A 27,554-nucleotide genomic window follows, 5' to 3' on the forward strand; every position below is an offset into this window, starting at 1 on the left:
AATGTCAATAAACAGCTCCCAGCAGCACAAATTTTATGCCTGAGATCGCCATATTTTCAGTTCATCTCTCCACATGGTTTCCAGGCAAGCCTCCATAATGAAATACCCCTTGTTTTTTTGGACTGACTCAAGTCCCAGTGAGAAAGACAGAAGGGACTTGTGAGTCAGCAGGAGCTGGAGCTAGGACAAATTGATCACAACTTTGTCTCCTGTGGAAATACCAGCTGCTGTCATATTTGTGTTGGAACTACATTGTGCATGCCTTCTAGCAATGGTCAAGCCATGGGTGAAAAAATTGTTTCTGGGATTGTCTCCCACTGTGCCTGCCTCTCTACAGAGACAGAGGGTTGCCTTTATCATTGTCATGAAATATTCTGCCACTTTTCAGAAATACATTTAAAGGGAATTTCCCATACAATAAGTTGTAAAATAAGCAATCTCTGATAGTTACATTACAGGAAAGATGCTGCAGAGAAAATTAAGATGAGGAAAACATTTGGCCCTGGCCAATTCAGTTGCTCATAGACTTTTGCTTTCTTTGAAAATTGGATGTTATGAGGGGACCTAATTATTCACTCAAGTCCACTATTTGACTCATATATTTCCAGCAACTCAATACCTCATTGCTAACAAGTCTGGATTAAGTTTGTCTTCTCTGAGAAGAAAGCAGACAAATCATCCCTTTTTTGTCTTCTTTGCAAGAAGTTCTTCTGCCAGTACCACTGCCCCCCAGGGTGCTTGGAGAGGATGCTTCTATACAGGTATCAATACAAACCCCAGCAGCCTCAGACTCCGAGTATCTGCAGTCAAGGTGATAGGTCTGTTCAAATGGATATGGCTACTTCCTTCTTCTTGCATCTCCAGCAGCAAGTGGGCCCTTCATTCTGGCATGGAGCTGCACCCAGCGTCTGGCACACACAGCTCCCTGGGTGTAGGATAACAAATCCAGCTGCCCAGTCTGCTCCAACACCCTGCCTCTCCACAGGGCACCGGCTGGGGACACTCACTTTGGCCTTGGGACCTTCATGCCCACCCAGGGACGGCTGGGCCCCACTTGCCAGCAAGAGTGATTACAGACACACTCAGCAGTTTTATTCAGGATTTACTCCTGTCTGCTGGGAAAAGGTTTCTAGGTATTCTTATAGTCCTAAGCTACTTATGTTTTCCAGTTATACTCCAGGAAGCAGTCTCGTAAACATTTTATGTGAAAATATAAAGAAGGCTTAAATAGTGAGACAAAGGGCGAAAAAATAGAGAAAGTGAGGATTTTTTTGGTAAAATTCCATCCAGTCTACTTTTTGAGCCCAAAGAAAAACCCCTGCAAGTCACCCTACAATTAAGTATCCCATTTCATAAAAGATTCACTGTTAGAGACAATGAATGATGGTGAAACAGCAGCAGACTAGATCCTTATTATCAGCCACCAGTTCTTTGGTCATGCAATCTTGCTTTCCCCCTCAACACTCACTTCCAGCCACCTCAGTTTGAGGTGTTCAAAGCCCCTGGAACACAGGATGGTTTTCTTGGAATGATTTGTGTCAGTGCTTCTTAACACAACCTTTCCTTGTCTGGACAGATTTCTTGTACTGTCAAAGTAATTGGCTCCTGCAATTTTGGTTTCAACCTTGCTGGAAACATATGGAGAAGTGCTGCCTCTCAAACTTGGATTACTACTTCTGTACTCAGCACTTGCTTCGTCACCATAGGTGGCAGTGATGATCCAGAGTGCAGAACAGACATCTGAAGGCAGCTGGCCAAAAATGCCACAAAACCAGCAGATGTAAACATAAGACATGAACTCAGAACCAGATGGTTTGATGCTCATTAGCTTTTACCAGAAAAAAAAGAATCAGAAATTATTTGTAAGTAAGATCAGTGTTATACCATCTCTCTAAACCAGCTATAGTTCATGCTGCTTCTCCATAAGAAGCACTGCAGCCACTGGAATCATTGCTTAAAATATGAGTCCGTGTCAGCACAGTGGAACCACAGCATCTCTAGCTAAAGAGATCCATTTGAAGGAGGGTGGGTGGACTATCTCCACATTAGAAGATGCTCCATCATTTTAGTGCTACACGGTGTTTGGCTACCTCTAGTGCAAGTTCCTACATAGTCATTCTATGCGCTATGTGTGGAGAGACTTGAAAATAACACAGGGAGCAGCAGCATCACAAGGAAGTTTAATCCTCACAGAAATGCTTTCAAGGTCATGGATTTATAAGCATGCTGTGCCAACTTCTGGGTAAAGGGGTATAAGCCATGAATATTATTCTAAAATTACAACAAGAAGAAATTTAACTTTCTAGCAGACAGTGACCTGTGATACACTAGAGTGTTCACTTCAGTCGGGGGCATGGGTAAAAACAGGAGGCAAATTAGAATACACAATGTAGTATAAAGGAGTTGCTATTGCTTTTTATTCATGAATAAACCATTTACATGGCAAATGTACCCAATAAAAGAAACATGGTATGGATAGCCCCATTTACATAAGAGTGGGACAGAGAAAGGAGGTGCTGTTGTCCCCTCTAAAAACATCTTCACTCTTGGGGAGAACATGGACAAAGTTCTCAAATATCAAAACAGAAGCTGCCGAAGGATGTGACTGATTTTGCTGCTGGAGTTGGGAATTGTCTCAAGGGCTCACAAACTTGTGGTAACACTGCTGCTGTCTCCATTGCAAATGGTTTTGTGTTAATGGGTTTCCAAATTCATAGGGACAATTCAGACAGCTTAAGCCTTAAATGGCCAAAAGATTTCAGAACCCTTTATGGGCAACAAATGAACCTTACAACTCACTGAGATTGTTATCTAGCCTAGTTCTGTACACAGATCAGCTCAGCTACATCAGAGGTTTTTGAACACTATGAATTGATAAGAAATCAGGATCATAATCTGAAATCCTCCTCCCAGTTTTGTTCTTCTGCCTGGTTTTCTCTTCTCCTTTGTGTTTTAGAAATATGTACCCTGTTTGCCTTGAAATAAGAGGGTAAGACATAAAGTATTTGTAAAGTCAAATCCTCAGCCAGCATTCAATCCCAGCAGTCTTATATTTAAGGAATGCTAAATAAGTCCTATTGACTTACAGAAAGACAAAAATGACCAGTTACTTCAAAAGCAAGGGAATTTCCATCCACAAATGGTTTCCCGTGTCTCTTACCCTTCCTGTGAACACATGATGTCATGCAGAACACTAAACTGACCACTTGCTATCACCACCATCTCATCGCATTTCAGGCTTCAAGTTAAAGTCTCACCTCAGTGGAAAGCTCGAAGTTTTACTATAGGTCATATGTAAAATTTGTTGTTCCTACGGGATATTCCTCAGAGATAGGGTATACAACAGACAAGACCTCCAGTCCCTTTAAAACACATTTTTTACTTGAAGGCATAGCCTGCAGCCACAGCTGCAGAACCTACATAATTCAGGGTAACAATTAACCACAGCTAGCTCATTACTGCTAAAATAATATTTCAAGTGCAAAGAAGTCATATAAATCCCCAAGAAACATGAAACAAGGCCTCCTGGTTTTGTTCACTACTGGTATGATATGCATGACACAGGACCTCACTATGGTGCTATTCACTCCCATGAGATTCTTCCTCTGGGTGTTTGGCACATCACATTGGCATTCTTCTTGGTAAGAATGAGTGTACAAGACTTGACTGTTTTAAGGTGAGGTGCCTGTCCAAGCAGGACACCGCTGACTAGGAGCTCCAGGGGAAAGGGATGTTGCTGGTCTCACTCCTTAAAGAAAATCCCCCCCAAAATGCACCACTTGGAAGCACTTCTGTTTCCACAGCTTCTCTCGTCCTGCTACTCCAAGTTTCTTGCTGCTTTTATGTTTGCTTCCCCCGCCCCACAAGTTATTTCAAAACCTTCCCATTTTTTAAAAATGAGTTTTGTTACATCACTGCTGTCTCCAGGCTTGATGTGTTTGGCCCAAAGTAGATGTGTGCAGCAAAGCCGGAGCCCAGGACCTGCCAGTGGGAGCTGCTGGCTGCCCAAAGCAGCAGGCAGCCTTGCAGCTGAATACCTGCAGACAGCCTGTCACAAACGGCTGATGCCAAAATAGGCAAAAAATACAACTAGAACTGTCCTGTTGTGCTCTACACAGACGGATAAATATTTTATTGTTATTCCAGGAAAGGCTTTTAAAAGAACACACGAGACAACAATTATGTGGAGTTGTCTCGGTACACAGAATAAAAATAAGAGCAATCTAACACTTAAAGGAAAGGACTTTTAAAATGAAAACATTGTTTCTAAACCCCACAAAATGCCATCAAGCATAGCAACTCAAAGTGTATGCAGGTGACCTATTAGCAACACTGATCTTTTTAAATGACAGTTTTGGCCAGAAAATAATTTAACTGATGGCAAAGGAGAAGAGTAATGAATTACAGAGATATTTCTGTTATGCAGAGCAGAAGATGGAGTTTTGCCCAACAATTATCCATGGTCTGACTTTGAAAGTCTCTTCAGCAGCATGATGAGTTTAATAACAGAGGCCTGATTCACTGACAGTGATACTAAATTGTTACATCTAACATTCAGTAGGTAAAACACACAGGTTTGCTAATATTCTGCAGTTCTGTGTTGCCAGAAATAGCATCTCTCCAGGAAGAATTTGGGCAGGTATCCAGTTTATATACATCAGTGTGTTTACATTTTAGTTGGCACACTGCTGAAGAACAAATTAATCAGGCAGTTTGGCTTAGGGGATGCAAATAATCCTGCTGCTCTCTGATCTCATAAGTGCCCAGATGACACCACAAGGGTTTTCAAAGGTGTTCTCCCATCCCTGTAAATGTCAAAGGGACAGGCCAGATATACAGAGGTATTCAGCTGCACAGTCCCCACACTGGCATCCCAATTAGGGATCATGAGCCCTAAACATTCCTCTACAGAGGAATGCTGTTTACCCAGCACCCTGTAGGCTCTTTGGAAATTGATGTATTCCCTATACTCAAAGTATGGAAGTGGCAGGACTCTTGGAAGAGCTGCCTGGAGAAGGGAGCGTGCCTATAACCCACGTGGGGCTGAAGCCCTCTGCAAGTTTGGAGCAAGCTGACCACAGGCAGTAGGAAGATCACTGGTAACCATGGAAGAAGAAACTGGATCACAACCTTACCCTCTGCCATGATCTCCTCAATATGGCTTAATTTCATCTGTTGTTGGGTTGGTTTGGGGCTTTTTTTTTTAACAACTAGATTTTTAGTTATTATCTGAAAGGATTATTTTAAGCAATTTCAATGGTGTATAGGTTGTTTTCTAAAAATGGAAAGCATCAGTCGCCGTTTCTGCAGGACAAAAAAAATATCTGGAGTTATTCAGCAAACTAATATTATAAGAAGCTTTGAAAATAGCTGGTAAGTTGTGCAGATATCAATCCCTAGTAATTTTAACTTTTTTCAGATAGTAACCAAGCTGGATTCTTCTTAGGACAAAAAAACAAACAAGCAAATAAAACAAAACAAAACCAAAAAAAACCCCGAAAAATCCCAAACAAGAAAAAAAAACCCACAGAAAGGAAAATCTGTTTCAACAGTTTTCAGACACTAGCTTTCCTCTTCATCCCCCCAAAACTGGCCTTTAAAATAAATGTGACTCATTCCAGATCAGATTCTTATAGCTGGATTAAAGTGGCATCTCCATCAAGACTTCAATACTGTCAGTTGTTGATGCTGAAGAGTGTAAAAACCTGGAGGAATTAGCAGCTCTGCCTGCCAAAGTATCTCTTGCCCACAGACATTCTGTGTCAGAGAGCAGGAATCCTTCTCCTCCAGCAGAAAATTCTGCCTCGTCATGCAATATCAAACAAAAGTCATTATCATTTATTATGTTAAGGCTTCTTAAAAGCTAGCCAAAGCACCAAGTGCAAAGAGTATTACTAATCTTATTTCCAAAAATGAACATTTTACTAGGACCATGCCAGGTTTTTTAGATGCTGGCAATATATAATTTTCCATGATGTTACATTTTAAATGCTAGAATTTTTTTTTTTTTTTTTTTTTTTTTTTTTTTGTCCTGGACTTTATAGAAATTAAGGCAGCAACACCCTTTCATCTGTTTGTCACAGAAGTTGATAATGATACATGTGAGATGAGAATGACCTGGACAGCTTAGCAGACATAAGCAAGAGTTTTGCTTCTACTATTAAAAAAAAAAAAAAAATCAATTCAAAACACCCACAACCTCCTGAAAATCACCAAAACCTATTGTAATCTTTGCCACACACTGTAGAGGTGATTACTACTTTTAAGGTCAACGTTAGACAAATCTGATGATCTGAGCAGGTTTCAAAGGGCACTGAAACGACTGCAGATTGTGTCTCCTAATGTGTATTGCACTAGTACCAATAAATCTGTGATATCTCGACACGTTCAAGTTTCACAGCAGTCAAAGCAGCATGCAAAATACCTGTCCCAAAAACCTCTATTTTTTCTCTGCCTTGTGATACAAGGTAATGCAAAAGGGAAAGGCAAATAATGCATTTCATCACCGATGTAACGATGTGTGCACCTCCTTAGAAACCATGAAGTGCATTATTTGAGATGAAAATGCATGCTCTAAAGTTGGAACATCAAAGAAAATTAAAAGTGCAAATATATTCAGTATTTTATGTACCAAATATGAAAGAATAAGGCATTATACAGAGAAAACAGAGCCAGCTTAAAATAAGACATGTGGGAGCTAAACATTATCTACTTTTTGTTAGCTTTATTAGTTACCTATCCACACATATTTCAAACTGTGAGAGATATTTCTCTCTGAAGTACATGCATTTTCCCTTCCTGCCACATTTCCTGCATATAGCTTCCAAAATAACACTGAATACCTTAAAAAGGCAGATGCTACATTACAGTTTAGGTTCACATTTCCAGGAAACAGAGCAGACCGTTAAGGGGTTAACAACTTAAGTGTGTCACATTTTAGACATAAAAATTCGCTTTAATAAAGGACATTTAAAAGGAAGAAGCCACAGAGGCTAAAGAAACACATCTCCTGCAGCGAGTAAGAGAGGATACAAACGAACCCCGTAGCTCCACTAAGAATGAAGATCTGTTTTATTTCACTTACCGGTATTGTCCATTATTCCCTCCCGGTATTCAAAAAGCACAGTTCCCCAGAAAAGCAGCCGGCACGGTCTCAGGCTCGCTAATGAAGCTGGCTGCCCTTCTCCCGGTTATTAGACCTTGCTGGCAGTCAGAGCATACTTCATGTACTGACTGCAGTAGACATCACCAGGAAATTTATATCTCCAAGGATGACAAACAGCCATTAGCTCCATTATAGGCTGATTAAGATTGTGTGAGCCTATCAAGTAGATACGTAAATCCCTCAGGGTTTTACATCTATGAGGGGAAAACAAAAGAACTCCTAGCCTATAATACTGAATATTTGTTTCTGAAAAGTAAAAGTACTGCTGATGAGGAGAGGTTTAATGTGTAGGAAGGCAAAACCTTAAATACAAAAGGGATTTATTGCTGAGCAAAGGGCTGTTATTTATCAGTGACGCAACAGCAAAAGTTTTAGGGAGAAAAAAAAGGGGAGGAATCTCTGGCTGAGAAAGTGTTAGGTTAGGCTACAATTTGAGCCATTAGCTTTGGCTGTGTTTTAAATCCTGCAAGTTCTGCACCTGATGTTCTCTACATCAGGTGTTCTCCTTTTTGTGAGAAACACAGTAGATGTGCATATCTGTGAATGCATATCCATATATTAATTGCCTGGAAACATACATTATTATAGTGATCATAGCTGAATGTAGGGACAGGGTAAAAAGTAACTACAGGGCTTTACTTCTCTTAAAGTCAAAGTAAAAAACACTAGATGCTGGAGGGATTTGGCTCAATAAAATCTGAGTGACATGCTGAAATGAAGAGGTATTAATTCTAAATTTTCTATATCACCTGAGACTCTGAAGAACAGGCTTTTCCCCCACAGAAGTAAACAAACAAATAAACTCAGTATAGACTCATAACAATTTCCTTGTACCAAGATATTAGGGGTCCATCCCCTATTTTGGAGCTGATTTGCCATGTAATCCTAAGCCAGGCATTTTGTGCCATAGGGTTTGCTCAGAGGTAACAGGGACACCATTGCACACATGGCCTTTAGTAAAAGAGAATGCCACAAAGTACTGACACTTCATAAATGCTGCACAGTGTTTTCTCAGTATTTGGACCTTCCATTAGATAATTCATTCCAATCCTCATTATTGCAATGGAGAAGGAATACAGTTTTTTTATGTCTCCATTATATTGACCCTCTGCCTCACAGCATCACGTAAGCAACAAAATATATTTTCAAATCATCACCCCTTCAATGTTCCTTTGCTGTAATCTGTCTTTTTAAAATTTTAAATAAAAAGGCTGTTTCAGCCCTGATCTATTTACACTGATTAAGAAGTGGAAAGAATCAATGGCTGAGAGCTAAAGTCATCAGCAAGAGTGGAGAATATCTAGGGCATACTGGATATATTTTGTATTTCCAGAAAGGAAGTGCTTGGAGGGCTAAGGAGAGACTAAAGATTAGAGATCTGTCACACTTCATATTAAGCTTCTATTTATAAGTGGCTTATAAAGAGCTTATAAAAAATAGAAGTTAGCATAAGCATGTTGCATTATTACATGTCACAGATAGCTACAACCACACTAATACAAAGGGTTAAAGATGACCAGTAAGGAGTTTATTCATTTGCTAGATCCTGTATCAGTTAATGACAATTGATTAATGTGCTGATTTGGGTAATTGGTTAATGTGCATTTGGTGAAATCCCAGTTGCAGAGGAGCACTAAACTGGAGGCTGTGTGATGACCATCTGATAAAGGCAACCACTTTTCTCCAGTTCCTCTGTGGGAAAGAGCTGCCTGTAGAGTGCTGGGTTCCTGGAGAAAAGAGAAAAAGCACAGGCTCTTGGTGTGTCTTTAAAGCCCCACATGTCCTGGAGAGAGCTACGGGATGTACTGCAGAGCTGGCAGCCTGCTCTGGAGAGCAAGGCAAAGGATTGTGCCTTTGTGCTAGCATGCTACTGCTCCACTATGGAGCCAACCAAGGGAACAGCAAGCTGCCTTTGTGAAAAGAAGAGATGTCTTGCTTTGAGATGGGGCTCTGCAGAACTGCAAATCCTACAGGTGCTGGAGCTCAAACAGCACTGCAGGATGGTGACAAAGCCACTGCAGGGCAGAAGGACAGATATCTTAAATCCCACCAAGTATGCAAATACCTTGTGCTTACTAAAACTAAGAGATACTGGTTTTGAATCCAACTTGTTTGCTTTGAGTTTCACTGGAAACTGGAAATGGGGAGCTCTGCACTTGAGAGGCCACCAGGCAATGGTGCAGCTATAGGAAACCAGTCCTTGTGGCTGGGGAATACAGGTGGGTGACTCGCCGTGCCAGAGACCCCAAAGGAAGATGCAAAGCTGCACCTACACAGACCTCAAGGAAGTGAAGAGCTCCAGACAGTGACTATTTCTATGAGCAGAGCACTTTGAGTGTGCGTGCCATGGCTGAACCTCAACTGCAGGGCAGCTGGGCTTCATGGTGTCCTTCAGGGTGCTGGTCCTCAGTAACACAGATGACAAGACCTACAGGAGCACACCACAGCTTCCTTCCTGCCCACCTGTACAGGTTTCCTTCCAAATATGCCCTGGAAGAGGCTAATGTGTACCCAGGTCCCTGCCTGACACACAATTCAGGTTCACAGCTTCAAGTCAATAAGGATCAGTATTGTAAGGTGCTAACTAGAGTATGGGAAGTCCCAATTGGAACAGCTTGATAAGCATTGAGTTTGGGTGCTTCATCATGGCTGTGTGACAGAACTATTAATGAAATTAACTGTTATTGGAATTTATTAGCCCTTGAAAGCTAACTATAAATGGAAATTTCATATGAAATTTGAATCAAAAGTATCTCAACAGGAAACTTCGAAAAGAGAAAGCTTTACAAAGTATGTGAATTGGGGTGGATTTTTTAAAAATTATAGGTAATTAGACTATTGCATAGAAATCAACAGATGTGTATGATCAGGTGCCATTGTTGCAGGATTAAAGCAATATTGGCCTGACTGAACATGGGAGAAAAGAAAGATACAGATAATAGAAGGAATTCAGCAATAAATTCCTTCATGAGAATGTGATTGTTATTTAGAAATAAAATATACATATATTCCAGGCATACATTCACATAATTTGTGAGTACAGAGTAACCCCATCACAATACACAGTTGCATGACACCAAAATGACTTAGTCTTTTTAAGGACAATTTTAGGTAAGGGCTAAGAAAATCAGATCTGTGCAGGTGCAAACTTTCTGTTCATCTTACAAAAATCTCATACTCCATCAAACTGTATCCTGTTAGTCTTCACCTGTGAGGTGGTCCTGTCTAGCAATCCATTTCAGCCATAGGCACCTGGGCTCAATTCCTTGTTCATCCTGACTTTGTGCAGTCTCCTCCAACATCTGACCTAGGAACAGCTCGTACCCCTCAGCTGTGTGAGGATAAACACACTGGAGGTTGTGTGAGACCCCAGTGTAGAGCTAGGAGCTGATGAAGTCACTAACCGAGATAATCAGGGCCAATCTTGGACAAAGAAAGCATTACAGGGTACATTTGTAGCACTGCTAATTACACAGAACCCTAACGATCCCATCTCCAATATACCTGATGTACACAGCCTGCTGCAGCAATGACATTTCACTCCCTGGAAAATCAATGAGGCTTCATGGAGGCACAGAAATCTGCCCAGGTAAGCAGCTAATAGAGAGATCAGGGTAAACAGAGACCTCAGTGCCCAGCTATCAAAAACACTTAGAGTTAACAAACCTGCAGAATCGATGGACAGCTTCAGCTGTGGTGTTTCCAATCATGACAGAGATGCCTGAGAACACATTTAGAAAATGTGAAATCTGGCTCAGTTCAGTGCACATTTGTCACTGCAAAGATCTGATTCTGTGAGATGCCATTTTGGGCAAAATGTTTCACTTCCCTTTCACTGTGTCTGTTTCTTCCCACACAGAAATCATCAGGCAGGTGTCTCTGGGATAAGCTATACTTGTTTTTAGATGCTGTGGGTTTGAATAGTCATCATCAATACTCTAAATAGACAATTTCATGCAATTCTTATAAGTATCCACCAAGCCCAGGGCAACAGCTGTGCTGAGGGTCTGTAGCCCTCCAGAAGGTATTTCTTTCTCTGAAGTGCCTGTCCATCTGGTGAGGTGGTTTCACTGGGAAGGAAGGACACTTTGAGAAGTTATGTGAATAACAGCAAAAGATCTGCACTCTGCTACAGACATATCCCAGTATTTGAGTCAGTAACAGAGATTGACGCTTGTCACAAAGTGGCTTTGGTGCTCATGAACTGCACCAAATCCATAATTAGTCTATAACATGTCTATAAATACAAAGTTGCTAGATACACATTCTTCAGGATTTATGCACATGAAAACCATCTCTGGCACGCTCTTGAAAATTGCTAGGCAAAAGGGAAAACCTCTTGACGATATGCTGGGCAGTATGGATGGTATAAGCTTCCCTAGGTAGGGGCTGAGGATTTAGCAAAGTGCAGAAGCAACCTCTAGCAGAAGCCTTCCCTAAGCCTCACTAACGATTCCCAGCATTGTTGGGAAAGGGTTTTGCCAAATGCTTTTTCCCTGCCTTACAAATCAGAAGATCTGAGAGCAGGACAGTTACAAGGATGCTCTTTTTCCTGGGAAGAAGCTCCAGTTCAACCCGGAAATGTTGTTAATACCAGCTGTAATTGGAGAGAGTGCAATTGTGCGATTTGTTTTGCTGAGCAAACAGCAGGAGCCTCTTGTTCCCCAGGAAGACTTTATCCTTGAACAGCCCGGGCAGATGCAATGATTCTTACTCTTGCTGAAAGCTGCAAGGGGAGAAGCAACACCTCTGAAGTCAACAGATTTAAACTGAGAAAACAAGTAGAGAGTGGGATCCAGACAGCAATATGGGGTCGTTGTAGGTGGGGAGTTTCACAGCACAGATGGGTTTTCAGAGGGAGCAGGAAGGGGCTGGGCGTATGTTGAGCTCGGTACAGAGAGAGTGGCAGGGCTGAGTGAGAGGAGAGACAGAGAAGTGGGAGGGGAAAGCAGGGACATGGGGACAGGTCAAGAAAAAGCTTTCGGCATATCGTACAGAGGGGAGCTCAGTAGGAGATAAAAGCATGGACAAGAAAAACATCTCTAAATACCTGATTCTTTAAGAACATTGTAATTTTTTTTTTCTGAATCCCAGATTTTAGAGAATTCATGTCTACAAAGCAGCATGGTATGTGTTCAGTTTTAAATACCTGAAAAAATAAACACAAGGTTTTCCTCTTTAGCTTTCTCACTGATTCCTTTACAGAGGCTTTGCATGTGCCTAACTGCCTACCCAGCCCTGGAAATCTTAAGAGGATTTCTTGGATTTGGTTATGCTTGAATGAATTGTGCCTGGCATGGCCAAAAGTAAATATATATTAACTATGTGCTGGTGTCACCATGAGCACAGCTGCATGGTTGGTGATGGGGCCTCATAAACAAGATGTCTAACGTCTTGAAGCATTTTTACTACTATTAAACCAGCTCAGAACTATTGGCAGGCTGTCTGCCTTCAGAAAACAATTTCATCTACTCAGAGTCAGGTCTAATTGACATGCTGGTAAAAATGCCTCAAGTTGCAGACTTGTCTGTGCTCCATCCTCCCTCATAGCCAGCCATTACTTCTGCATCACTTGCTTCATCTTGCCCTCTCACGAGCACATATCCACACACAACCTAGGCTGTGGTTATTCCTCTGTGTTCTGCCCTTTCTGTAAGTCAGACTCTCAGACTGTGCCATGTACCAGCTTCAGATGGAAGTTCTGTAGATCTGAAACTGCCACACGTCTTCCCCCGAACTGCCAAGCATTTGCTGTCAGAAACAAAATATGCCCTTCTGTTTGCTTTTTGCAGTCTCCCAAAATTAGAAATTACTTTGAAAAGGAAATGGCTACCAAAGGGGTTAGGGCTGTGATTTGTGCAGGTCCAGAAGATGTATTTTCCTCTCTGTCAGAAAACTGGGTAAGTGTTCCAGGTGAAAGACTACAATACCTGGGCAGCCATTTACAGTACCTGGCGTGGGTGTTCATGCATTAATATAACATATTGCTCACATAAATTAATTCTGTCAAGCAAACCGAAATAACCTCTCTCCCTTTCTCTTTAAATATCACAAACAAATGCTTTGAAACAAGTTACTATTCCTATGGAAACAGAGGAGCTCCAATCAAAACCTTACCTCATGGCATGGCCTTTGCTAAGGCCCAGAATGCTAAGCTAAATCAGGTATAGAAAATAGGGAAAATAATTCAAAATAAGAATTTTTAAGTGCAATTTTAAGGTATCAGGCTGCTATAATCCTCAGTATTATATGATTATAACAAGGAATAAAAAATTTGCTTCCACATGTCCACAGAAATAGTTCCACACTCAAACTCCATCTTCTGGGCTGTGGGCTTTTCACACCTGAGCCAGACAGTTACAGAGCCTGTTACAAAATGTTCTGACTTTGGAAATCTAACAACATCTTTAAATGTTCTGAAACCATTATAATATTTGACCAGATCGAGTATTTGCCTTAGAACAAATATGCTCTAAAGAGGACAAGCTGAAGCTCTGCACACAGCGACAGCCAATTTTGGACCTCAGGTTGTCTCTGTCTTGACCATACTGAGCCTGGTGTGGTGACACCTCCATCTTAGCATTTGGCTTCATCAGGATGGTAATAGAAGCAAAAATACTTCAGCCTTCTACTGCAATGTGAAAAGTGAACACACTTTTGAGTCATAGGGGCCAGGGCACCAAGGAGAAACAAAATGCCTTTTACTCTGTCAGTGGAAGTTACAATAAAAAACTGATTGAAAACTGAGACTAAGCACGTTCAAAGTAAAAACATGTATCTATTGCAAGAGCAAATGTGATTAAGTTACCAAGGCTATCAGTGGATTTTCTGTCTCTGGAGGTCATTGCATCAGGACTAGATGTCTTTCTGGATGATGACAGTAAAACACAAGTTACTGAACTCAACAAAAGTGTTAATGGGCATAATTTAAGGGCTTGTATCACAAAGTCTGACCTAATTCATGGCATTAGTGCCATGAATCTGTGTAAAAATGGCAGTCTTCATTATCCTTGCTGAAGTAAAATGTCAGACCTTTATCATGCCTTAATGACTGCATACAATAGATTTACAGAACATTTTACCCTGCTCCTTATCTCGGGACCTTATTCTTACTTTCTGCCCCCCACTTTTCCTCTTGCCTCTTCTGCAGATTCTTCTCTTGCAATCTTGTGTACAATAAAAAGAGAGGGATTTTAACCTCACTGAGAGGCATAAACATAGCTCTATTTCTATTTCCCCTTAAAATCTGCTAACAGATAATCCAGTAAAGAAAAAAACAAGGAAAGACAATATATCCTGGTCTGAAGATCTGAAGTGACATCAATGAAGCCGACAGCAAAACTTCCACTTCAGTTAGGCCAGGACTTTGGACATAAAACATGTGACCACACATGTTAAGGATAGGGAAGATTCTGTGTTTCAGTTTGTTTTAAGTAGTGTGAGTGAAAATACATCAATAAAGTCTTAGGCAATGGAATAGAAGACTGCATTTAAGATATTTACTGGCATTTATCTTAACCCTGTCTCCCAGCTGAAGTAAAATTTAGGCAAGGAAGACCTAGATAACGATCACTTAAATGTCAAATGCTACCCTTAGGAAAATGAACAAATAAATACCAAGAGAGAAAAAGCTTTTTAAACTCCAAAGGCTCACAAACAAATGCTAGTGTGCAGTTATGTGCTGTACATGATGCACTGTACATTTAGCCAGACAAACTCAGCTGTCTCTTTGGAGATTAATGTTTTGTAACTCAATTTTTGAGACACAAATCTGAGCAGATATAAACTGGAAACAAACAGAGCACACACTTGACAAGATGCACTACAAAGAGGTATAACTTCAGCTCGTTACCTTACTGTCTCTTCCCTCCTGGTACTGCTAGTTACCATATAGATCTTGCCACTAACGTGTATTGCTTTTGAACTCCATAGTGTACATTATTAAAGTAAAATCCATCATCCAGAAGTGACCATCAAATAAAGGACCACTCTTAGGTTCTGCCAAATATTCTGTGATAGTTGGAAAGGAGAATGGCAAAAGAGCCTAACTATAGCAGAGTGAAAAACACTGCTTGAACATGTTTTCCTAAATTACTTTAAAAATATCTCTTTACCTATATTTATCTATTAATTTACTACGTATTTTACCATATTGGGACTGCATTCTCAATTAATCACAACTTCTGTTCCACATAGAAAGGACTTCTTTACACAGTCATAGTCCAAGCTATGTTATGCACATGAGCAATCAGTATCTGTACCAGGCCTGATGGAATTATGTCGCATCTCTTCAAGCTCAGGGTTGCTATTACTTCAGTCCTTGGGTTTCCATGGTGTTGCAATGATTGCTTTCCTCCTTCACTGGCAGGAGCTCAAGCTGAATGGGCTGTGCAACTGTGAAGAGTGCCCAGCATGCCTGAACAGGGTCTGTCTGTGTTCTGCCAGTAGAGACCCCTGAAACAAAACATCTTTTTTTCTATATCTATTTCTCCTGCTCTTTCCTGACTCAGAATGAGAGATTTATGATTGAAAACTGTCTGCATGATCAGCCTCCTCAAGGGATCCAGCTGGACTAGAATCACAGCTCCAGATATTGTACAAGGTGCTTCACACTTGCAACAAAGGATATTTCTTTTAAATGACTAACAGTCAGAGATTGACTTTACCTATTCAAGTGCAGAAAGTGTGGTGAATTGATTGCTGGTGTATGTGTAATTTAACTCTCAGCAATCTGGCCCATTAGAGGAATGTCTGATCAGTTTGACTTCTGCTCAACGCCTGTCCTGGACTGCTTTAAGTGCCACATAGAGGACCACTTTAGCTTGTACAGCTTGATGATATTCTAATACCAGCAACAAAACAGGTGCCCAAATGCACCTCAAAGGTACTGAAAGGATGGGCATATTTTAATTATTATAAAACACATATTTTACCTGCAGAAGCTCATAAACAACACAGTTATTGTAATCTTATTTGGTAGCTAGTGTGCTTGCCAGAACTTCCTGTAAAATATGTGACAAACACAGAGCCCAGCAGATATCAGCAAAGTACATCAGGCAAACTGGCAAGCTGGAGATGTGCCACATGCAGGTGTTGGGAAAACACGCATTAGAAAGAGTTTGCTTCCACTGAATGAATAGACAAAGTAAATATTTTCCATTTCAGGATGTTACCGTGTCACCATAGACTGTACTTTTGCTAGGCCACAGCTAGCCAGTATAGCAGAAGTGAAACCCTGAAGTCATTTCAGGTCATAATGCTGACAATTCAGCATTCCAAACCTTTTTATTCCGGGTCAAAACTCCAACTGTACTCCATTGTAGCATGGAGCAAGAGGATAAACTACTGTTTATACAACAACATAAAAATTTCTAGTGCTGAAAGGTGTACTATAATGAAACCAATAACATGTAAATCTGGTTTAACTGCTTGGTTACTTTGCACAGAAGTGTGCGCAACTGGGGAAGAAAGGCAGGAAGACCAGAGAATTTGACCAAAGAGGCAACAAGGAAACCAGGGAAACTCTGGAAATACCCACCAAGGAAAACCTATGACCAAACACCAGCTGAAAAAGACTGTGCTGCTAACAGTGAAATTATGCCCTTTTGTTTGACTCCTGCTTTTGGGAAACAGACTTGGTGTATTGACAGATGAAGAAATTGAAGATATTTCTGTCTCTTTATCAGTTTGTCATCCTAAGCAAAACAGCACATAAAGTTGTGTGAAAGTTCAAAAAGGGGTCAAATCCACATGGCAAATTGGTCTTTGCAATTTCTCTCCTTCCTTAGCTGTTGCCCAAACCACCCTGTTTATTGTAACATGCCTTTCACCTAGACATCCCTTCCCAGAGTGTCATGCAAGGCCATTTAATCCCTTTTGTGGCAAACAAGTCAGCACTCTTTTCCTAGGGCGGTAATAAATGTAAAAAGAACTCCAAAGTGACACTTGTATGGCATTGTTCCTTTTCTTTTCCCCTTACAATAGCACCCACTGGCAGTTGCAGTGCCTATTTTGTGTGCAATCTGGGATGCTGCAATTAACTTCTGAACACAAGTCTTTCCATAAAAGCATCAACAAAGGGGAGGGAGGGAAATTATGCATCCTGCTTCATTTATTTCTAAATAGAACAACATTTCATCAAAAACATGATGCTTGAATTTGCCTGGAGAGCATATTTAGATACTGCAGGGAAAGGTGCCCTCTTGAGAGCAAGAAGAAAAAGCTCACTAAAGCTGGTGGTTGAGCATTTCAGAGCTATGTTGCCCTTCTCTTCGCATTGCAGGGTGGTGAGACGTATAAGCTTCTTTCCTTCAATAAGAAAGAGACTACTATACAAGGAAGCTGACAACAAAGTATTTGAAATATTTTTATTTACCTTATTAATAGTGGTTTGATTATTAAAATATAATGAATTTGAAATAGCTATTTTACTACTATTGTATTTTTCTTTTGTTACCGAGGTCAGCCTGGATGATGGGACTACAATGAAGATTGTTTCCTCTTTGATTCCTCATTTTCCACCATGATTTTAAAGCACAAGTGTGCCATCTTTTAACAATTTCCTTCCTCCAATTTGCATTCAGTTTAGCAGTGTAGGTAAATGGCACAATCACATGCAGTCATAATCTCACAACTCTTCTGGAGTATGAGCTGGGCCAGGGATTGCCCCGTGAAAGATCCAGCAGGAAAGGCCCTTTTGGACTGACAGAAAACTACAGATACATATTTTTGAGAGCAATTTGTCAAACTGTTGTACACTTACTTCATGAAAATAACATCTAGGCCATGTTTCCATGACACTGATTTCTGAACTAGACCTGTCCACAAATACAGGACAGGTCTAGTTTAATATATATATACAAGTTTAATAATTACATTTATATTTTATAAAGGAAATGTCAATTGAAATAGATAAACATTAATGTGCTTAGTCAGAACATGAAGATTCTCTGCTATATATCTCCCACAGGTTTTTAAGTCCGAATCGGGAACGAAATCCCTTTGGAAGTAGACCAAATAGTCAATCTAAAAGGAAGAATTTGGGTATTACTGTTCTAAGGTTGCAACAAGCAATGTAGTAGACCACCCTATTAATTGTATCTTTAGGTCAATGTTTTATCTGAATTCAAACCAAATTAGTGCATAATTTTAAAATTAATTTTAAACCCCAGAACAATCAACCAATCAATGAAAAAGCCTAAATAAAGCAAACAATCCCCAAACCAAAACAACAACAACAAAAAACCCCACACAAAATTAAAAAAAAAAAAAGGAAAAAAAACCCAAAAAACCCCTTGTGGTTTTCATCCTGGCATAAGAATATGATCAATTACACATTTCAAGACTGGATGGAATTACACCATGCTATCTCCCACAGAGTCCAGGAAGCAAGAATTACTACCACCCTGCTCTAGCAACAGAGCCTGCTCCAAAATTTTCAGAAAACTTGCAGCAATTCTAGGTATTCTTGAGCCACTGAAGCTGAAACACACCAAGAGTTTCTTTTGGATGCTGTGGAGTGAAGGAGCTTTGGCTCCTTAGTCTTGCAGATGCTGCAATGGATGCTCAGGCATGGCAGGAAGAGTGTGACAGCTCAAGACTTGTACTCACCTGGGACCTAGCTAAGAAGAGCTATTTAAAGGCTTTTTTGGTTGTTTTTTTTTTAAAGACTCTCCCTCCCTCTCCTTATTCATCTGCACATATATGTGGGAGATGGCCAGGACTTACAAATGTAATTTTCTTGACATGGATTATATTCTATCAAATGACACAGTCATTTTTCACTGAGTCACTTTTTATGATCATTTCAGGCAATATTGAATGAATAAGAGAAAAATGTTTTGAAAAGTGAGTAAGAGTGCTCTTTTCATGTTTCATTTGGTGATATGTCATGGGAAAACTGCTTTAGCTTACTTTTAGCTATATATTTACTATCTATAATCTTTATTGTTTCATGTATAAAAAAAATTTGTTGCAGATGGATTGGTATACATGAAAACTTAGATGATATCTTTGATATTTATCAACTGGCTATGAACCACTTAACCTTACTGTGTTGGTTTTTTTTTTCATGAAATACAGTCTAAAAGCAAAAATCTACCATGCCCTTCTCTTCCAAGAATAAAAGAAAGGAAATTGAAAAAAGAAAAAAGGAAAACAAAATTTTCCTTCCATAAAATTGTTTTGAGGTTGGAAAGAATGACTGATGTCTCTCTTTTAGGCTTCTGGGGAAAGTCTTTTCAATACTGGAATTTCCAGGCTGGGAGAAGGAATAACTATTTTCAGCCTCATTCAGTCTAGTCAAGGGATTCTGCATCGGCCCTCAGAGCTGCATACACCAAATCTAAATGTCTACCAGGCCAGGAAGACATCAGGTACCTAAGTCCACAATGCTAATCAAGGCCTAGATGTATTTCTCAACACATTTTATATAGATGCAATCTTTTGATTTAGAAAATAGTACTTCAGGTTTAGCACACACAAAAATTTTAGTCCAATTATTTTAATGATTTCTTTCTCAGAAGACTATGTAATAAAGGTGCAACTCAGAGTGAGAGTCTGACTTTGCAAACTGGCTGTGGACTAGGGTCAAAAGCACTCTGCACAAATACTGGAAAACCTGGTACTAATTAAAGCCAGATTCCTACATAAAGGATCAATAGTCAAGTGTGCAACAGGCTGCTGGCAAAAAAATAAGAGCTTCTGTTAGTTTCCAAACAACACAGACAAGAGACCTTGCTCCCCTGCTCCTCAGCAGTTTCTTCGACAGATCAATACAAAACTCACAAGCCCTGACCAAAGTACATCACAATCAATACGACAGGGAGATCCAATTTCACCAGCACAACTGATAATGCCAAGCTTGCAGCATTACCTTGGCTGGCAGGAGAGCAACGGCTGATAATAAGATTTTGTGGTTTTTTTTAAATAGACATTTTATAGATTTTTAAAAAAAGGGGGGGGAGAAGGGAGCATTAGGAAGTTTAAAATGCTGAGGCACTATCCCCACCCCATCCCACTCTAGCTTTAAAGCGCCTTTAAAGACACTTAAGGCACTGAAATTAATGAAGACCCGGCTGTGACTTCCTCTGGGAAGGAGCAGAAACCAGGCAAAGGCAGCTCAGGGCAATGTGCTGCAGATCACTGCCTATAAACAAGCCTATATTTCAGATCCTGACTGCGGGCAGATGCCTGATCCAGGCCAAAGCCCAGCGCAGAGGCAGGTTCTGTGATCAGCATCACCACCGCTCCATCTAGCGTAGCAGCCTCTCACAGCAGCTCCTCCCGCGGAGCCAGCGCCGCTCCGGAGCAGCCCCCGGCCGGGCAGCAGGCAGGGGAACGCACCTGACCGAGCTGTGCAGGTGAGAGATGATGGGAGGCACAGCAAATGGGTCTGAAGGCACAGGGGGAACTTGGGAGCACACGGTGTGAGGCATTCAGGGTGCGTGACTGGGCTCAGGGGAAGCTTTTTGGGTGGTGATAAGGCAAGATGCTGCAGTAATTACATTAAGGGTGCTCTTAGACCTGAAGTCCTATCAAAAATTACTAGAGTAAGGAAGATGTAAAAAACAAGAAGGCATAAGGGGATTAAATCTACCTGGGCAATATATTCTGTTTTGACCATATATCAATGAACATAACCATACTCACAAAACCCAAAAAGCTTGGCTTTTCCAAATTTTTCCTATTTCCCTCCTCCTCCGGGAAGGTCATTGAAGCTGTAGGCCTTGTAGGACAGGAAATAGCACAAACAATAGCAAAAAAAAGCTCCATTGCCTTACACCTTCATTACACAGGGAAAAAATTAAAAGATTGCTCATATAAGTGATGTTTTTTTCAGATAATTACTATAATGCAAGCAAATTGTTTAAAGCCACCAACCCAGTCATTTGCTGTTTGCTGGCAATATTTTCAGATTCCTCCACAGACCTGTTGGAAAATCTCAGTCTATGGACCATTCTCATATCTATAGCTGAGCAGAACTGGAGCTGGTAAGGGTCCAGCACATCATCTCTGCTGGCCACCACAGGCAGATGGACTCCTATAGTAATTGCTGCTAAATGAAGAGCATCCCTACTTTCCCCACACTTGGTGGACATCATAATACAAAAGACCTGGAGAATAAAGATTTTCCACTGAACAGGAATCCAAGATGCTGAGCCAAAAGGTCATTAGTTGGAGATAAAGTGAAAGAAGCAGAGCAGAAACAATGGATTTTTCTATATAAATAATTGGCTCTGTTTGTGGACATAAGGGAAGACCAACATAAAAAAAAGTATCAAAAATTTCAGTGAAGTAATTTAATCTTTTTCAGATTGAGATCTTTTACATTTTAAACCATTTCAATTTTTCTTTGCTATATGAGTCAGTACTTTTTCATCTTGATTTCTCCTGGCCCTTCCTACTCCTCTTGGTACTATAATAAAAGGCCTAGTTGTGTGGAGGGAGATAATACTGCTCACGCCAGAGAAAAAAAGCTAGTGTACTTCTCTCCCCCTCTCACATGCAGCAGAGGAAGTCAGTCACAGATAATCATGGACAATCCCATCATCTTTCTGTCCTTACCTGAGTAACAAGGAGCTGAAGCAGGGCTCTCCTCCCATGGAGGAGATCCTCTTCTCTGAAGGTTGGCTTCCTGCAAGACTCCCACATTACCAAGTGGACCTTCATAGGGCTTTCACTGGATAAAGTTAGAAGCTGCTGTGTATTTTTACCTCCTATGGATTTTCTGTAGATGATTTGTACTTACTCTTTGTCCAATTTCCTTTGGAAAACAATCTTACTTTTATTTTGATCCTTATTGACCCTGGCCAATCACAAAACCTGTTAATGCATCTCATCCCTGCTTACATCAGGATTTTCTTAAAAGGCTGGAAGTGAAGAATGCCAGTCTGCTCCCAAAGGGACTTTTGCCTTCTACAGAACTGTAATATTTAACTTCAGGTCACCTCATCTTTATAAAGTGTTGTAAAGAATCCTTCCTGGGATAAAAGCTCTATCAATCTATTCCATCCCAAACCTTTGCTTTGACCCTTTGAAGTCAATAGCTGCACTGCCAACCACAAGTGCACCAACATAATGAATCAAGCCTCCAGGAACATAGAGATGCAATAGAAAGCATATTATAACTTCTCTTGGAACAAAAAAACAACAGTAGTTTTTCTGCCTCTTTGTCCAAACCTCTGAATGCCTGGGCATGGGAATATTGTGTTTTCAGAAGTTTTCAACACCAAAGAAGTCCAGCAGCCACTGGAGGGAAAAAACCCCACAACTGAGAATGTGACAGTAAGAGCCAAACCAAAACAGTGTTAAGCACTGGAAAGCCACAGTGAAGTCACAAGGCAGTAGCCTCCACTGGCAGTGCACTCCTGCATTTCAGACGGGGCTGCACAGTGAAGCTTGGGTGGGATGCAGTCACAGAGATGGCTTGGCTGGACCTCTCTGGCTCAGCCTGGGTGGCATCCTCCACTGAAGGATGCTTGGTCTACTGGAATTACTGTATCTCCTCCTGTTCTCAAAGCCAGTGCATTTGTGGAGAGATCAAAAAGTCTGTATTATTTACTTACACTACCTCAAATAATAGAAATGGGAGGGAAAGATGACAGCATAGATTCAAGAGGGAAAGGAAAGGGATGCCCAGCCCCTTCTCCTTCCATGGCAATCTCAAAGTTCAGTGACTGAAACCTGTTCTCCAGCATTCTCTTGGAGATATTCAATAGCTACCAAGCAGTTCCTTCCTTCCCTGTGGCTGTGTACCTGTATATTCTAGCAGAGAAAGTAAGGCCCCACCAGTTTGGTGTTCATATTTCAGTAGTTTAGGAAAATGTCTCTTAAATGAACTGGACCGAACTGAAGCTGGATAGCTATTTTTTCATACATACTGACGTTATCATACCCAAGAGCTCTGCACTGCCTATGTACAGGGCACCCTTGACATGCTCTTCTTCCTTGTGTGCCATGAATTCCCAGCAGTAGAATCTGTACTGCAATTTTACAGAAAAAAAAAAAAACCAAAAAAAAAGCCACTAATAAAAACCGTCCTGCAGCTCTGTGGCAGCATTTATTTCAGTGCCTGCTATCCACATGACTCAGCCAATGTTCAGTGCTATTATAGAAATTCCAGGGCTCAGAGAAATCCACTTAGGGACATTACATCCCTCAGACTGGCACAGAGGAGAAGTATTTCATTAAAAGACAAACAAGGAATTTTGGTTCCTTGAACCATACCAGTCTTTATCCTACAGGAATCTTCAACACCAGAGTGAATCTCACTAGATATCCCCAGATATCTGGCATCTACCAAATACCATTGAATTTGGCTTCTGATTTTTCCCTGGTATAATTATGAGATTGGCCAACTTACTTTTACAGGAATCCCAAATTGCTGCAAAAAAAAGGTCACTCTTACAACTCTAATAGATTAAGCTCACATTAACAAATGAAGCTTCAGACTACTGCAAAGTGCACATATTTTTATAGCTGTTATTGACATGTAAAATTATTAACTCGGAAATCATTTGAATGTATTTTTTTAAAATGCAGTCCTCCTTATAAATGTGCATAATTTGAGGGATCTTATTCTGAGTCTGAGAGAGATGCATACTGCCTTTTGCAGAGTTCTTTCTGGACTTTCGTCCTCTCTCCTTTTATTATGATAATCAATATTTGCATGAAAACATTTTGGATCAAATATCTCTTCATACATTATATGCATGAAGTTTAGTTTTTTGGAGTTTATTTTCTCTATGGGGCATATATAACCAAGAGAAGTTCATTGAAGCAGAAGTGTGGAGTTTTAATAAATATTAGAATTCACTTCATTAATTAGTGCCTGAATTAAAATCTCTTGGATATCTTTAAAGAAGGTGATTATCTTAGAAAGCAGACTAAGCTTGTTTATTTAAAGTACTTCTCACTGTCAAAACCCCATTGCCTAGAATTCATCTAAATATTCAACCAAAGTCATCTAAATATATATTTATCTTACACTTAGGATAAAACTGTGTGAAACAAAACTCATCAAAATACTAAGAGCGGATTTGGCTTTACCCTTTTGTTTTGCTTATCCAATTGTCAGTTATTTATTTGCTGCTTGAGAGATTTCCTTTCCATCTCTTTCACTTCTGTCTGCTTTTAAAGGAGGTAGAGAGGACACCCTGCCACTGAGTGTGGGTCATGGATGTGGCTCTTCTATCCACTAACAAAGCAAGATCCATCTTTATTTCCTTTGCCCAGCGAGCCTGCCAGATGGATGGATCACATACTCAGTCCTCTGTCCCTCTGCTGTCATTCCTGAGCCTAAACACAGCAATAAAAAACCAAACCAAAAAAATCCAAACAAAACACTCACGACTGCAAAAGACCCTACTCATTATCACTGCAAAAAGTTTACTTTCGCTTACTTTTTAGTTTGTTTCCAGCTCTAGTTTTAAGTGCTTCCAGCACTTAAGGGAGAGCAACTTTCACTGTTCCTTCTGGGAGGCCATTCCCCAGCCCAATAAATCTCACTCCCAAGAAATTTTACACATCCCCTCCTGTGCTTACAGAGCTTTTCCAATCTTGGCCTATCATGAGTGGAACAAATATCTTTTTCCCCGTAGAGTTTATATAATAACACAATAAAGTTGCAAAAACTGTGCACACCACTGAGTTACTTTGACTCACCAGAAATTTATGGGATAACAACTTCTGTGTTGCCAGCAAGACATAATTTAAAATTTCAATAAATTGCAAATTTCTACTGAAATGCAAAAGCTATCCAGAACAGACAATATTAATGCAAACTTCATAGAACACATAGGAAAAGAAGCATGGAAAATTTTTAAACCGCTGACACCAAAGTAAAGTCTGATGGGCTTCTCTCCCCCTGTATTTAACAGACTGGTTACACGTATCTTGCCAGCACTCACTCTGTCTGTGATGTTTTCTTTCTCTTTTTAAAAGACCAGCAACTGAGTAGTTTTAAAAATGATAAGAAGTGCTTTGGTTGCATTTGACTTTACCCAGCTTGAATTAAAACACTGAGTGAAGGCCAAAAAAAAAACAAAAACAAAAAAAAAAACCCCACCAAACCAAAAAAAAAAAAAAAAAACCCATGGAAATTTCAAGGGGGGGAAACTTTCTTCCAAGGTCTAGTGATCATCATCAGGACAGTTATTTGATACAGAGCCAAAAAAGGGGCAGGTAGCAGCACATCCAAAGTCCTGAAGTCTTTTGCCCCTATAGCTGAAAGGAAGAAATTCGCTCTGCTCATTTCCTCCAGGCCTGGCAAGTGCTGCACTGCAAGGGTGCAGCCTGCAGAGCTCCTTTCAGGCAGACCACTAAATGCAGAGTGTGTACAATGTCCTCATTTACCCTGTGGCCACTGATAAACATCCTGCACCACAGAGAGGCCGCTGGCTTGCCAGCTGAAATCACCTACAAAATTGCACACACATTCACCGGTTTGCTTTAGGAAGATCTCATTAGACAAATCCTAAGATGACCAGCTAATTATGAGAAAGCATTGAAAATGACTGCATCAATTTTTTTTTTTTTAAGTCTTTCTCCAAAATGATTTTTGCTATTTGTAGATCAAACGCCATTGTTTATCTCAACTTCTAAAGAAAGGCAAAATTCATAGCAGATTTGTCTTCAAATACTTAAATAGCTGGCTGGCAGACATGTTTATATTTGCTATTCATTAAAATAAACATGATGTGAAATTTTCCACTCAGTTTTGTTTGCAGGAAGGCACCATGATTTTTTAAAAAATGCTAAGAGCTCAAAAGTCAGACAGCTGGAAGAAAGATGCCATGCCCTTGGGGAGGTGTAATTCTCTCTCTTGGCTCACCCCTGAGGACATAGAGCGAGAGTCTACTCAGAAACACAGACAGAGGTACAATAAACTTGTGTAACAAAGGCAGCTTTGCCATGCTTCATCCTTGAAACTGAAGCAGCTCTTATCATGGTTTGGGATGTCCACTAGTCCTGATCAATTACTCTGGCTCTGGCTGTCTAAGCAAAATAACATATTTCAAATCCAATTCTTCTGAGCTTGCCAAAACTGCTTTAAATCAGAACAAAAATCAGAATTATGTCTTGCAGACTCTGCCTTTTTGTGCTGCGCCTTGGTATCAATAATCTTTTTTCAGATAAAAAAGTCACAGTTTCATTGGTGGTTTAAACCACCAATATTTACTGGCCGTCCTGACACTGGGTAAGAGAGGAATTAAATTAAAAAGTGGCAAGCAGATGACTTCTAATTAGCCTTTCACTCTTAAAGTTTAAATATAGCTGCCTGTGTTTGAACACAATGAAGGCCTGCAATTAGGGCACATTCAATTGCAAATGCACCACAACCCCTCTTTACTGTGCTAGTAGATGATGTGAAACAATACCTCGATACCAATTCTACTTAGTGGCTGTAATTTTCTTCAGTAATGTGTGTATTAGTCACAGATATATGTTAAAAGCTGTAATTCTACCCCAAAACCAAGAAAAGCAAATATATGTTGGAACTCATCCCCTTACGAGCCACCAATTATTGGCATCAGTGCTTAGTATCACTGTTAGTTTATCATCTTATTATAAAACTTTCATACCTTCTCTCTGTGAGTTCTCAGGGGCAGCTCCTCACAACACTGACTTCCTTTCTCTTCCTTCTGCTTGGCTGGCTGACTCCTTCCTGTCCCTAGCAGCACATGCTAGCCCTCGCTGTGCCCAGCACAACCACCAGACCCTAACAGGAACTCAGCCAACTGACTCCAGCTCTCTCTCAGCCAGCTAACCCTCTCTCTTCTAATGCCCATCCTTATTGGACCATCCTTATTCAACACAGCTGCACCCTATTAAGGGCAGGGATGTTCCTACTCTTTGGTAATTTGTACAGCTGCAACTCCTCGAGATTGCCTTCAGCACTGTCTCTATTCTCTCACAATCCATCCTTCCACAAACACACATGTTCTGGAGGGAGAGCTTTGCTCAACATGCTCTTTACAGTCTGGTTCTATGATATATTCAACATCCTTACTCTGTCAAGAAGGCATTTGAACCTTTTGATATCCAACAATTTGTAAAGGAATCTGGCAGTGGTTAACCCTTGCCTTGGAAGAGTGTACACATGATGGACAGAATCCCTTAGGGTAATCACATTTCTGTGGTAGGGAAATTCTGGCACTTCTCTGCTGCTTTAATTCTGCTTCCTGATCCCCTAACTAGAAGAAAAAAACCTTAATCCGAAAATCTGTATGGTGGAAAGTCACAGAAACCTCAGTTAATTTTTTGAAGTGAAAATTTACCATTTTCAAATTTTTGTCAGATATTTCTCCTGAAAATTATTATGCCTGAAATCAGAATAATTTCTACAGAAAAAAACCCCAAAAAGTTGATTTTCACAAAACTCTTATTT

General features: G+C 40.4%; 1 protein-coding gene across 7 annotated transcripts in view; it reads right to left on the reverse strand.

Annotated features, from left to right (window-relative positions):
- PHACTR2 (phosphatase and actin regulator 2) overlaps positions 1–27,554 on the reverse strand; it is a 129,481-nt gene that overhangs the window by 94,069 nt on the left and 7,858 nt on the right. The window contains exon 1 of one of the 7 annotated variants that reach the window (XM_012572560.5): positions 7,085–7,627. The exons of 5 other annotated variants lie outside the window; for them this stretch is intronic. In XM_012572560.5, coding sequence (XP_012428014.4) covers positions 7,085–7,097 — 13 coding nt within the window. In that variant the 5' untranslated portion in view covers positions 7,098–7,627. Of the gene's footprint in view, positions 1–7,084; positions 7,628–27,554 lie in introns of those variants that run through there. One more of the 7 variants, XM_012572558.5, reaches the window with a different exon arrangement.

This window comes from Taeniopygia guttata, chromosome 3, assembly GCF_048771995.1.
Source record: "Taeniopygia guttata chromosome 3, bTaeGut7.mat, whole genome shotgun sequence".
Taxonomy (NCBI): domain Eukaryota; kingdom Metazoa; phylum Chordata; class Aves; order Passeriformes; family Estrildidae; genus Taeniopygia; species Taeniopygia guttata.